General features: G+C 39.6%; 1 protein-coding gene across 1 annotated transcript in view; it reads right to left on the bottom strand.

Annotated features, from left to right (window-relative positions):
• nyap2a (neuronal tyrosine-phosphorylated phosphoinositide-3-kinase adaptor 2a) overlaps positions 1-13218 on the bottom strand; it is a 57614-nt gene that overhangs the window by 15650 nt on the left and 28746 nt on the right. Inside the window, exon 5 of the mRNA XM_048161453.1 lies at positions 7044-8231. Coding sequence (XP_048017410.1) covers positions 7044-8231 — 1188 coding nt within the window. The remainder of the gene's footprint in view (positions 1-7043; positions 8232-13218) is intronic.

The following is a 13218-nucleotide window of genomic DNA, read 5'->3' as shown; positions in this document are numbered from 1 at the left end:
GAAAGCGATCAAAGAACGCTCCCTTTACAATCGCTGGAGCTGTCAATCAAACAGCGCGAGTTTATCAGTGACTCGCACCAAAACTCCAGTTTTATTCAACAGATCTCTTAAGCTGGGCTGAAGCAGATTTACATACTTACACACGGAATTTGAACACCGACTGTAATCGCCAACTGAACGCAACTGGTTCTGACTGGACGCGTTTGAGCGTGATCAGTCATAAGTATCAATTTACATTCATAATCGGCCTTACAATCATTAAGTGTGTGTGCGGCTTTAGTTACATCGCGTTTGCACTGTTAGTTATGATGAAAACATTCGTTAGTGTAGTGAAATCACTGTTAAAGCAATATGTCTCGACTGAACACTTGTGATTTGCTCACCTGAATCAGGCCTTAAAGGTCCCGTTTTTCGTGTTTTTTTGAAGCTTTGATTGTGTTTATAGTGTGCAATATAACATGTGTTCATGTTTCGCGTGTAAAAAAACACAGTATTTTTCACGTAATTTACTTATCTGTATACGGCTGTTTTTCACTGTCATAAAAACGGGCTGATGACTTCCTTGTTCTATGAAGTCCCTCCTTCAGAAATACGTAACGAGTTCTGACTGTACCAGCGGTTCCTGTGTTGTGATTCAACAGCAGTTTAGCGCATCTTGCCCGGAAAGGTCACGCCTCTTACCATAACGTGGAGATGCATGCGCTCAGTGTTATTGTAAACGTGTCTTTAATTTTACCCTATCAATTTGAGCCGGAATCAGACCCGGTGATTGGACTGCGGGATGAAAATAACAGCGTTTCGACGACATGGCGACAAACACACTCTACAAACGCAACTCTTGTGTATTCCTGTGGGCGGAGGTTAGTCAAAAAACTGTTTTAGTGACGTCATTAAAGAAGGAAGTAGAGGGATGTAGTCCAAACTGGCCGTTCGATGTAGGCGACTTCTGTTAAATAAAATATCTCGCTTGGCATTGAACTTTGAGCTTTAAAATTTTACAGATTTTATTTATACTCTAACAACAACATTACACACTAACTAAAGTTTGAAACATGTGATCACGAAGAACGGGACCTTTAATACTAGGTGTAAACAGGGCTAGTGATGTCATATAGAAGTAATGGAAGTAACAGAATCCATGATGCCACAGAGGCAGAATGGAATAGAAAAAATGATGTCATAAAGAGCTCTGAAACTGGCAGAATTAAATTGTCATAATGGAAACTATAATACTATGTATACCAGTATTTTGTTGCACTGGAGCCAGTTTGTTGCTGTTTAATGGCACAATCTTAAAAGATCTTGATCAGAATTTCTTCTCAATCATATTGACTGTTTTCAGCCTGACTGAGAACCTGATCTGCCATTATGATCCATGTTACTCAGATCAGCTCTCTATGTCACAGCAGGGCACAATGTAAGCACTTCTGTGTCTCTAAATTATGCTAATGTATGCAAACCTCAGAGCTATAATGATGAGGAAATATATTAAATGCGTGGGATCATTATTAGTATATGCTAATGTAACCTTAGAGTATGTGAAGTTACTCAGACACTTGCATTTTAGAAACTATTAAGCTATTCAGTGCTGCAGGGAAAGCACTATTGAATTTAAATACAGCTGCATACATTAAGGCTTAACAGTAGACTGCTGTCTATTAAGGCATATTTAGAGCTATTTATGGGCACTGTAGGGCATAATAAAAACAAACTCATAAAACATTTAAATTAGACTGATACTTAAGACAGATTAATGCACAAACACTATTGCGTGCCACTTGACACTGGCACAGATTCAGACTCTGTATGTCTTTCTGGCGCCGAATGGTGTCATGCTGAGTTGTAGTAGAATTCCCTAACAGGATTTGGACCGGGATAACTGGCCTGAACAGGAAGAGCTCAGTCTACGATTGTTTTATCTCTAAATGGGTATTTCTGAAAATACCCAATTACAGCCCAAGCGTGAAGTTTAAGACTGACTTGGCAGCTTTTTATATGAGATCTGTAGAGATGAAGAAAGAAGGTTTATTCAATCAATGGATGACTATTTTTCTTTACAAATTCGGGTTTTCTGTTTTTTTTTTTTTTATTGTAATAAATAGGATGCATTATTGGCTTTGATAATGTGCCCTGCCACAAAGCAGAAATGGTTCAGGAATGGTTTGAGGAGCACAATCCAATCGAGCATCTGTGGGAACAAGCAAGTCCGATCCATGGAGGCTCCACCTCACAACTTACAGGACTTAAAGGATCTGCTGCTAACATCTTGGTGCAGATACCACAGCACACCTTCAGGGGTCTAGTGGAGTCCATGCCTTGACGGGTCAGGGCTGTTTTGGCAGCAAAAGGGGGACCAACACAATATTAGGAAGGTGGTCATAATGTTATGCCTGATCAGAAGCTAGAACATCTGCAAGGTTTTTGACTCGCTGAGATTATGATCAGTTTCCGTTAAACGTGACCACATCTGTGTATCTTAGCAGAATGATGTTGAGCTGTAAATAGATATTGGTGTGTTTTGGATCACTGTGACAGATTCTTCACTATCTCTCTGTCTTTTCTCTCTGTGTATCAGTCAAACACACATGCACATGCTAATGCCGGCAGCCTGTTAATCTCACACACCTCCACACTCTGTCAGGCACGAAGCCCAAGCCACAGATCCGTGGAAGACATACTGACAGGAGGTGCCTGTGTGTGTTTGTGTCTCTCTGCTGGACTGGGTAGCGTAAAATTTACTGTGATGGACAGACTGACCGGCTTCTGTGTGTGTGTTTTGTGTACTTATCATATTGAAGTGAGGTGAGGTTTGACTTTTTATGACGGTATGTAAAGAATATGAAATTTTACATGTGTGAGTGTATTTGTGTGCATGTGTGTGGAGGGCTCAACATGATAGCCTTGACTCGTTATTCTGTTAAGTGTTTCAGAATGATTTTATCATGATTTGAAAGGCTCATGAGAAAGCCATTCAACAACTCTTGCAACATAACAATCCGGCGACCTTCACAATCAACAATGAGCTTGATTTGAAGAGGCTTAGTTTGGTATGGAAGAATCTGGGTCATTTTCTCGCTCTCTCTGTCCTGTGCACTATAAGCATGTTCAATAGTCTGTGCGTAGGTTGATCGCTCAATTTTTAATCTCTGAACGGGCTCAAACACACACACTCTTGCACACAGACACACCTGGGGTGATGGAAGTGGACCGTGGAAATAGGACATGAAAGCCATCTCTCCTCCACACACGGGAAAAAATAACACTGGAAAAAAGTCCTTAGCTGCAGCTCTCAAGACGATTACACAGGCTCTTTAAACCCAATCATGCTTTGCTCTATGAGACAACATCCCTCACTTTGAAGTTGTAACTGAGATGGCTACCAATCGCCTTCAGATATCTCTCAGTTAACCCTAACAATTCCAGTATTCGCTGGGTTTAAAATGTGTGGCTCTAATTAATTGAAGGCTTTAGTACTTTTTCTTGATTGCTTATATGTCGATAAGATGACAATTATTTAATTATTAAAGGTGCCATCGAACGTTTTTTTACAAGATGTAATATAAGTCTAAGGTGTCCCCTGAATGTGTCTGTGAAGTTTCAGCTCAAAATACCCCATAGATTTTTTTTAATTCATTTTTTTAACTGCCTATTTTGAGGCATAATTAGAAATGCGCCGATTCAGGCTGCAGCTCCTTTAATTGCTCGCGCTCTCCGCCCCCTCCTGAGCTCTCGACTCTATCACTGCATAAACATAGTTCAAACAGCTAATATAACCCTCAAAATGGATCTTTACAAAGTGTTCGTCATGCAGCATGTCTAATTGCGTAAGTATGGTATTTATTTGGATGTTTACATTTGATTCTGAATGAGTTTGATAGTGCTGTGTGGCTAACGGCTAATGCTACACTGTTGGAGAGATTTATAAAGAATGAAGTTGTGTTTATGAATTATACAGACTGCAAGTGTTTAAAAATGAAAATAACGACAGTCTTGTCTCCGTGAATACAGTAATAAACGATGGTAACTTTAGCCACATTTAACAGTACATTAGCAACATGCTAACGAAACATTTAAAAGACAATTTACAAATATCACTAAAAATATCATGTTATCATGGATCATGTCAGTTATTATTGCTCCATATGCCATTTTTCGCTATTGTTCTTGCTTGCTTACCTAGTCTGATGATTCAGCTGTGCACAGATCCAGACGTTAATACTGGCTGCCCTTGTGTAATGCCTCGATCATGGGCTGGCATATGCAAATATTGGGGGCGTACATATTAATGATCCCGACTGTTACGTACCAGTCGGTGTTATGTTGAGATTCGCCTGTTCTTCGGAGGTCTTTTAAACAAATGAGATTTATATAAGAAGGAGGAAACAATGGAGTTTGAGACTCACTGTATGTCATTTCCATGTACTGAACTCTTGTTATTCAACTATGCCGAGGTAAATTCAATTTTCAATTCGATGGCACCTTTAATATTCTGTGTTCAATACAAGTTAAAGGCACAATATGTAATGTTTCACCACTAGACGTCGCTTATTCAAACAAAGGCATAGCTTGATGATGCTTTGATGCTTTCTCGGAATCATTGGAGGTGTTGTCTTCAAGAATCCGACGAGACTCGGGCAGAAATCATATTCATGGATGGAATTAACATTACTGTAGTATGAAGCAAGGTGTGGCTGAAAGCCATTGGAGCGGAACGAGGCCGCTGGAGTAATTGCTAATGAGAGACAAGCGCGACACATGACACGGCTCGAGAGCAATGGAGCTTTTATTATGCCGCAGACGACCGCGTCCACTTCTTCCGGTCATGCGTATGTGGGGTAACGCAGTGCTGTTTTATCATATTAGATACATTTGTGTGCTAAAAGTTGTTATAATGCTGTACGTTCGCTCGGCGGCTGCTATGAGACACTTGTTGCACACTGCAGTAAGCTAGATTGATATTAGTCATGGTGAAACATGGTAAATCAAGAAAACGTGATTTAAAAAATAAGACTTTCTGTGTTGAGCTATATAACAATGAATAGTTTTCTGTCGATGAATGTATCCAAACAGTTGCTCACCTGTCTAATAAAACACATAATATTTTAAAGCGTCTTTGGAGTTTTCCATGGTTTCTGGTTAAAATTGCTTATTTCTCTGAATTTAAACATTCTTGGAAACATTTGGGATTACACAAGTCAACAAAATATATAATGTTCTAGTGGTTATCGTACAAATCGTACATATTGTGCCTTTAAACCCAATCAACAGCTCATTTACCTTCATTGTAAGTGTCTCACTGTAACCTAGATTCCTTATTTTTAAAAGAAAAAGAGGGAAAAGTTGACATTTTTGTGGTAATCATCATTTCAACAAATATGTAAAAGTTGGGGGAAATGCACAGTTAAATATCCTATTATACTGTATCCAATATCAACAAATTAAAAAAACTCAGTAACCACTACGGTACCAATATATTATCAGTATATTATTATCTTCTTAATATTACCCAGCTGGTAAACTGCTGCTGCTAACATGCTTCAATCGTCTCATTTCAGATGAAAAACATATAAAAGTTGCATAGTTTACATTGTTTTTAAAAAAAATTTTGGGTCATGTTTTCCACAAAAATATTAAGCAGCACAACTGTTTTCATCATTGATACTAATAAGAAACGTATTAGAATGATTTCTGACGGACCACTTGGACCACTTCTCTTCTCCATCTACATGTCATCACTAGGTTCTGTCATTCAGGAACATGGTTTTTCCTATCACTGTTATGCTGATGACACACAACTCTATCTCTCATTCCAACTAGATGATCCGACGGTTGCTGGTCACATCGCAGCCTGCCTGACAGCCATTTCTGCCTGGATGAAGGACCACCACCTTCAACTCAACCTTGCAAAAACGGAACTGCTTGTGGTCGGAGCCAACCCAACACTTCATCATAACCTTTCAATTCAACTTGGGTCGTCAACTATTACTGCTTCCAGGACAGCCAGGAACCTTGGAGTGGTGATGGATGATCGTTTAAGCTTCACAGATCATATCGCTACAATGGCCCAATCCTGCAGAGTTGCCTTGTACAACATTAGGAAGATTAGATCCTTCCTATCGGAGCATTCCACACAAATTCTTGTCCAAGCTCTTGTTCTATCCAGACTGGACTATTGTAATGTTCTCTTGGCTGGTCTTCCAGCATGCACTGCAAGCCTCAACAACTGATCCAGAATGCTGCGGCAAGACTGGTCTTTAACGAACCAAAGAGATGGCTGCCAATAGCTGCTCACATCTAATTCAAGGCTCTGATGTTTGCCTACAGAACAACCACTGGCTCTGCACCACTATACCTAAACTCACTACTTCAGACTTATGCGCCCTCCAGAAGCTTGCGTTCTGCAAGTGAACGGCGCCTTGTGGTTCCATCCCAAAGGGGCACAAAATCACTCTCACGGACCTTCTCCAGGTCTGTTCCTGGCTGGTGGAATGACCTGCCATGCTCTATCCGAGTCCTTAGCCATTTTCAAAAAACTGCTAAAGACATATCTTTTTCGTCAACACTTGACCCAGTAATAGTGGCACTTACTTTTTATTTATCTTTCTTTTTTTCGATTTCTACTCCTTTTCCATCTTTTTGTGTATTTAGGAAAAAAAAATCCTTGCTACGAGCACTTTACTGATGCAACTGTGACTTGACACAGCACTTACATACTGTTGTACTCTTGTTGATTTGATTGCTTCTACTGTTCTCATTTGTAAGTCGCTTTGGAGAAAAGCATCTGCTAAATTACTAAATGTAAATGGATCATGTGACACTGAAGATTGGAGTAATGATGCTGAAAATTCAGCTTTGCATCACAGGAATAAATTACATTTTAAAATCCATTAAAATTGAAAACAGCTATTTTAAATGTTAATAATATTTCACAATATTACTGTATTTTTGATCAAATAAATGCGGCCATTCGAAAAACTGACCCCAAACAAATTTTTTTTAAAATCTGGTTACACATTTAGAGCATTTATAACATTTTCACTCACCATCTGCTGACTCTTTGTTCTTGCGGCTTCCAGAACCTTTCTTCAGCATGTTGCGTCCAGAAGAGAACAAGTTGCTGAGCTCATCCAGAGGACTGGTTGGTGTGCGACAGCCTCGACCTCCCGACCCTGAGCTTGAACCCGAAGCAGTGGAGACATTTTGCATGGAGCCCCCGTGCACACTAGAGGAATTCGAGAGCCTCCCACTTTCACGTGATCCATGTGGAACTCCAGAAGCGCTGCGAGGAATCGTCCCGGTCATGAGAGCATCGTACGGCGGGGGGCGCTTCAGGGTGAGTGGTGTTAACGCACGACCCATACTGACGGGGGACGGGCAGGCGGAGTGGCTCCGTGGGTACCCGTGCGCCGCGGACGACCCACCGCTTTTGTACAGAGCAGATGGCAGGGGTGGAGCGGAGGACCGTCCTGATGCTGTGATTGTTTGTTGCTCCTTAGTGTCTGCTGACTTCTTATGATGATGGTGATGATGATGATGGTGGTGGTGGTGGTGGTGTTTACCAGACACCTGCTGTGCCTCCAGCTGTGGTCCGGGGTCAGCGCTAGTTGGGGATGCACCAGGTTTAACGAATGCGACGTTCTCCAACATAGGCAGTTTGGTGACATCCAGTGGAGTAAGAGGAGATTCATCAGAGTTGGGGGAACACTGGGCTGGTGCAGGAGGGAATACTAGCAGAGGAGGGCGGTGGGAAAGCAAATTCGGGAACGGGGCGGGAATGTCACAGAGTGAACCACGTGGAGTGGTGGGTCGTGTAAGTTCTACTTCCGGCACCAAAGGAGTGGGACACTGCTCCCATCGTGACTGGCCGTGGTCTAAGGATGAAGGTAAATCGTCGTAGGCAGGATATTTCATCTCCTCATACACACTTTCACCTTGGTCATCCTCTTCGTCGCCATTTGCTCCAGCAATTCGACTGAAGTCTCGTAGGATATTCCCCACCATCTCTATATAAACAGGCTCCGCCTCATCGTCAGTGGCAGGGGCGGGGCTTTGATTCTGAGACGCCGACTTCTTTTTGTGTTGTCGCGGCAGAGAGGCAGACTTAACCTTGCTGCTGTGGTTTTGAATGTAAGACTCGTCAAAGGATGTGCTGAGCTGCGTGTTGGGGTTGCGTTTGGGTTTGGGCGGAGGCATGCGACGGTACTCCTCACTGCAGGGGCGGGATTTAGATGCTGTGGGCAAGAGAACGGAAATGTTTAGAAATAAGGATTCTTAGCATTTCACTGAAAAAAAATGTGTTTACATTCTAAAAAGATGGTAGAGAAATAATGTTGTTTGTATAGACGCATATCTTATAAAAAAAAATACTGTATTTACTGTAATTTAATGTTATCTTGCTGAGTAAAAATATTAATTTCTTCTTCTTCAAAAAAAAATCTTACTGACCCCAAACTAGTATATTTATAATCAATAATTATTTGCAATCTTTCACAAATGCATTTTGTGATACATGTGGAAGAACAGGTTCTTTTAGCTCTATACTTATAGATCATATGTAGTTACAAATGGAATTGACTAGTACAGCTAATATAATGTAGCAGAAGCATAAAAGTAAAGTACTGCAGTATAGTAAGGTGTTAACAGAGTGTCATTGTGGTCATGGCTTAGCAAAAGGCTAGCCAAGTCAGAGTGTATTAGTTTTAATGTCAGTGCTAACCCACAAAGCCGAATGGGGCTGCACAGGACCATTACTGTTCTATTGTGCATGTGATCGCTTTTGATGCTTCACGTTTTATTCGTTCTGCTCGCATCATGTCCCACCACTGCCCTCTCAGTACAGTCACTAATCCTGAATGTGTGTGGTTATGAAGTGAGTTAATAGGCTTCTCCAAGGACTTTTTAGTGAGAATAGAGTTTAACACTCTGCTTGAGACAGGATTAATTATACACAGTTGAGCTACCAGTGCTGAGAAACGAAAGAAACAGGCTGTGCTCGGTGTGTGTGCAGCTGTGTTCTGATTCACAGGCTCCCACACGGTATTCTTCCTACACACAGAGTAGGGGATATCTGCAGAAGTTCACTTTTTAGGCTATAATGACAAAATATACTTGTGTAAATAAATATATACTGTATATACTTTATACTTTTATATTTCTATACTTTTTTTAAAATTAATATATTATAAATTATATAATATATATTAATATATAATATATATTAATATATAATATATATTAATATATAATATGTAATGTGTGTGTATGTATATATTACATATTTTATTTTATGTATTATAAAACGGATAGTTCCTGTCCTTGATTCTGATTGGTCAATAGCTGTGTTTTATCAAAGTCCCTTTAAGACAAGTCATTTCACTCGGCGGCCATCTTTGAAACGCCTCTCTGGCATTCAAGTGCAGCTCCTATCTCTTTGAATGGGGAAACATCAAATTCTCTAAAACTGTTTACCAAGCTTTCAATTAAATTTCATATTTGAAATCACCAATGAAATCTGACAACAACTGTCTCATACAAATTGTTTCTAAATGCTCATGACAAAAAGCGGTATTTAGCTACGTAAACTGTTTGTTTTCAGTTGATATTGAAGCTTACGCTATTACATAGTAGAGTATTGTGAGAAAGAGATCGAGTGAGTGAGTTTATTACCTGCATTCAGATTTAGCATTTTCCTTCAGGTCAGTCCTCTCATAAAAATAATAAAAGTTCATAATTTATCTTGTCCTTTTTACAGTTAAGGGTTTTCCCGTGACTGACAGTGATAGTCAAAGCATTTGTCAGTTGCGTCTTGTTCCGTGTTCACAACAATTCAGTCTTTTCATTGTAAAAGTCTTCGCTACTGACTGACACACTCTAATGGCATAATAATGTACGTTATCTTCTGTTGCTGTTCACGGTCAGGGACTATTTTTTCTGGCAGAAGGAAGGCTTTTAGTGATTTTACTTCATTGATACATATTTTTGGCTTTAATATTTGTGTTGTGTGGTAACCGTTTTATAAAAGCAATAAGGTACTCAAGGCTAAAGCTATATCATGAATAAGTCATGGCTGAAGGGGTTCACTCCAATGGTGTGAGGACCCTATTGTAATTGCTCGGTCAATTCTTCTTCTTTGAAATGAATCGCATTTTTGAGGGCCTAAACATGCTCGAAAACTCATGAAACTTTGCACATGCGTCAGAAGTGGTGAAAATTTACATCTGATTTGGGTTTCAGAATTAGGTGTGGCAAAATGGCTTGATAGCGCCACCTAATTCATGTACAGGTATGAAATTTGATAGACATCTAACAGCCCAATACCTACAAAAAAGTCTGAAAACCCAACAGGAAGTGAGATATTTTGAGTTTTCTCTGCAAAATTTTTGCAGTTTTTGTCATTTCCAGATGTTGTACTTTAACGAACTCCTCCTACAGCTTTAATAAGATCAACATCATATTTGGTCAGTCTAATCTAAAGGCTTTTGTGACATTAAATTGCAAATATTTTGAGTTTTCACTGAAGGGCATGTCCGTGGCGGCCTGACAAAGTTTGATGTTTCGCCATGAAACAGGAGGTTGTTGTAACTCAGGCATACAATGTCCAATTTGCTCCAGACTTCACATGTTTTATTGGAGTCCTGGCCTGAAGACATCTTCATAACAATATTCAGTTACAGTCATAGTGCCACCTTTGGGCAACAGGAAATGACATGTTTTACACTGTAACTCACTCCCAGAAACACATTTAAACATGACATGAAGTACCAAACATGTTAGAAGTCATGCAACACTTGACTAAGTGCTAAAGAAATTAACGTGATTGAATGAATTAATTGTGATTAACGCCACAAAACAGGAAGTTGTTGTAATTCAGGCATACAATGCCCGATCTGCTCCAAACTTCACATGTTTGATAATAGTCCTGGCCTAAAGACATCTACATGGCAATATTAAGTAAGAGTCAAAGCGCCACCTGTTGGCATCAGGAAATGTGGCACGTCCAAATGACTTTGCCATATTTCTCCTGTATTTACTCGCTTACAAGCGTGTCAACCACTGTTCACAGTTCTCCTAAGGCCAACGGGTGGTGGTGGCCCCAAGTGCAAGGGCCCTTTCATCGCTGCTTGCAGCTTTAATTTCATTTTTTATTTTCATGTTAAAACTAAGTGTGTTTGTGACAGAAATCCTCCACTAAAGCATGGCACATTTTCCATGTTATCTCCATGAATGAAAATGATCTTCTTTAAAGTTAATTTTACTTATAGTGATTAAAACATTACATGTGTTGGAAAAAAAAAGTACACTGATTGCCAATCTGGACAAATACAGTAATATAAAGTTTGTCTGTATTCTTAATGAATATTAGTTGCTTGTTTAAAATGATTAGAAATTAATTCAGTATTCAGGGACTGACTTGATAGGTAGTATAAAACCTACTGTATTGTTCATGCCTACCCTAGTATAAAAAAACAATATATTAAATTCATTTTTTATAACATACCCTCTTTGGCCCCGCTAATATTGAAATCCTAGAATCGCCTCTGCTGAATACTCTGTGAAGTACACTTTGCAGGGTGCTATCGGGCAGTTGGAGTGTGCTACTGTCAGTAACTGGCGATGTTAGTTTGTAGAGTAGCTAGGCTTTGCTTTCTGTATGTGGTGGGAGGAGTTCATGGAATAATCAAACAGGCAGTTTCTGACACTGGAGGGCAGTGAAAAAAACTAGAGTGGAGAAAACTAGGTCATTTTAACTTCATGAATGAATTTCTTCCTGACTAATCATCTCAGTGAAAAGCAACTGTTTCAATTTCTCTTCCGCCCTCCCCCTCTTGTTTACTCACTCGTGCTCCATCTTCCTGTCATTTCTCCCCACATCACCTCAGCTAGGCTCAGTGAAGGGCAACTTGACTGACCCGTTTCCTACAGCAATGGCAGGGCATTGTGTGTTTTTGTATTTGTGTCTATTAGTGTGTCTCTTGCCAACAGCAAGTGCAAGTAATAGTTAATGGGGCAGCATGGGATGCATGCTAATTTTTAATCTCCCGTAAAGCTGGCTGAAGCTATAATTACGTCATTCTCTAGAGACTCTGGATCCCTGTGTGTGTGTGTGTGTGTGTGTGTGTGTGTGTGGATGGATGGCATTTTGTTATATAAAGGACATGACAGGGGTTTATTTCAGCTTTGTGGTTGAACTCTGTGATACACAGATGAAAAGTCAGCAAGAATGACAAAATGATTTAACTTATCATTCAGAGAAAGATCACAGTACCTCACACAATTGACAGAAAGAGGACAGAGTGGATTGCATTCTCTCAGCAATTTTACACACAAACTTGTACACCTTGTAAGAACCTACCATATACTTCTAACATAAATTTAGGTGATTATAATTACTGCATCCTAACCTTAAATGGGTGTTCACATTGACAACCATTTACAAAGGCAAAGCACAAATCCAGAAATCAAATCATTTTGGATAAAAGTTAGCACTTTAAAACAACATGAGCAATAGTGACCACTGACAATATAAAAAGCAAAAGTAAGATAAAATATATAAGGTTGCAAATAAATTGTTATATATAATAATTTATATATAAGTAAGCAACCCCTTCAGCCGTGACTTATTCACGATACAGCACTAGCCTCGAGTACCTTATTGCTTACTTATAAAACGGTTACCACACAATACAAATATTAAAGCCAAAAATATTATCAGTGCAACTTTCATGAAGTAAAGTCTCGCTAAAAGCCTTCCTTCCACCGGAAAAAAACAGTCCCTGACCGTGAACAGCAACAGAAGTTGCATTATTACGCCATTAGATGGCGGCAAAGACTGTCTTTATGAGTGTGTCAGTCAGTATTGAAGACTTTTACATTGAAAATACTGAATTGTAGTGAACACGGAACAAGACGCAACTGACAAATGCTTTGACTAGCGCTGTCAATCATGGGAAAACCCCTAAACTGTTAAAAGGACAAGATAAATTATGAATTTTTATTATGAACATAGGACTGACCTGAAGGATAATGCTAAATCTGAATGCAGGTAATAAACTCGCTCACTCGAACTCTTTCTCACAATACTCTTCTACATAATACAGTAACTTCAATGAACAATATCAATTGAGAACATACAGTTTACGTTGCTAAGAGTGGTTGCTAAGGGTGTTGTGTAGTGATACACAGACAGAACCGTTGTGTGAAGCGGTCATAGCCGTGTTT

This window comes from Megalobrama amblycephala, linkage group LG16, assembly GCF_018812025.1.
Source record: "Megalobrama amblycephala isolate DHTTF-2021 linkage group LG16, ASM1881202v1, whole genome shotgun sequence".
NCBI classification, from domain to species: domain Eukaryota; kingdom Metazoa; phylum Chordata; class Actinopteri; order Cypriniformes; family Xenocyprididae; genus Megalobrama; species Megalobrama amblycephala.
This window is presented reverse-complemented; position numbering and strand designations above follow the sequence as displayed.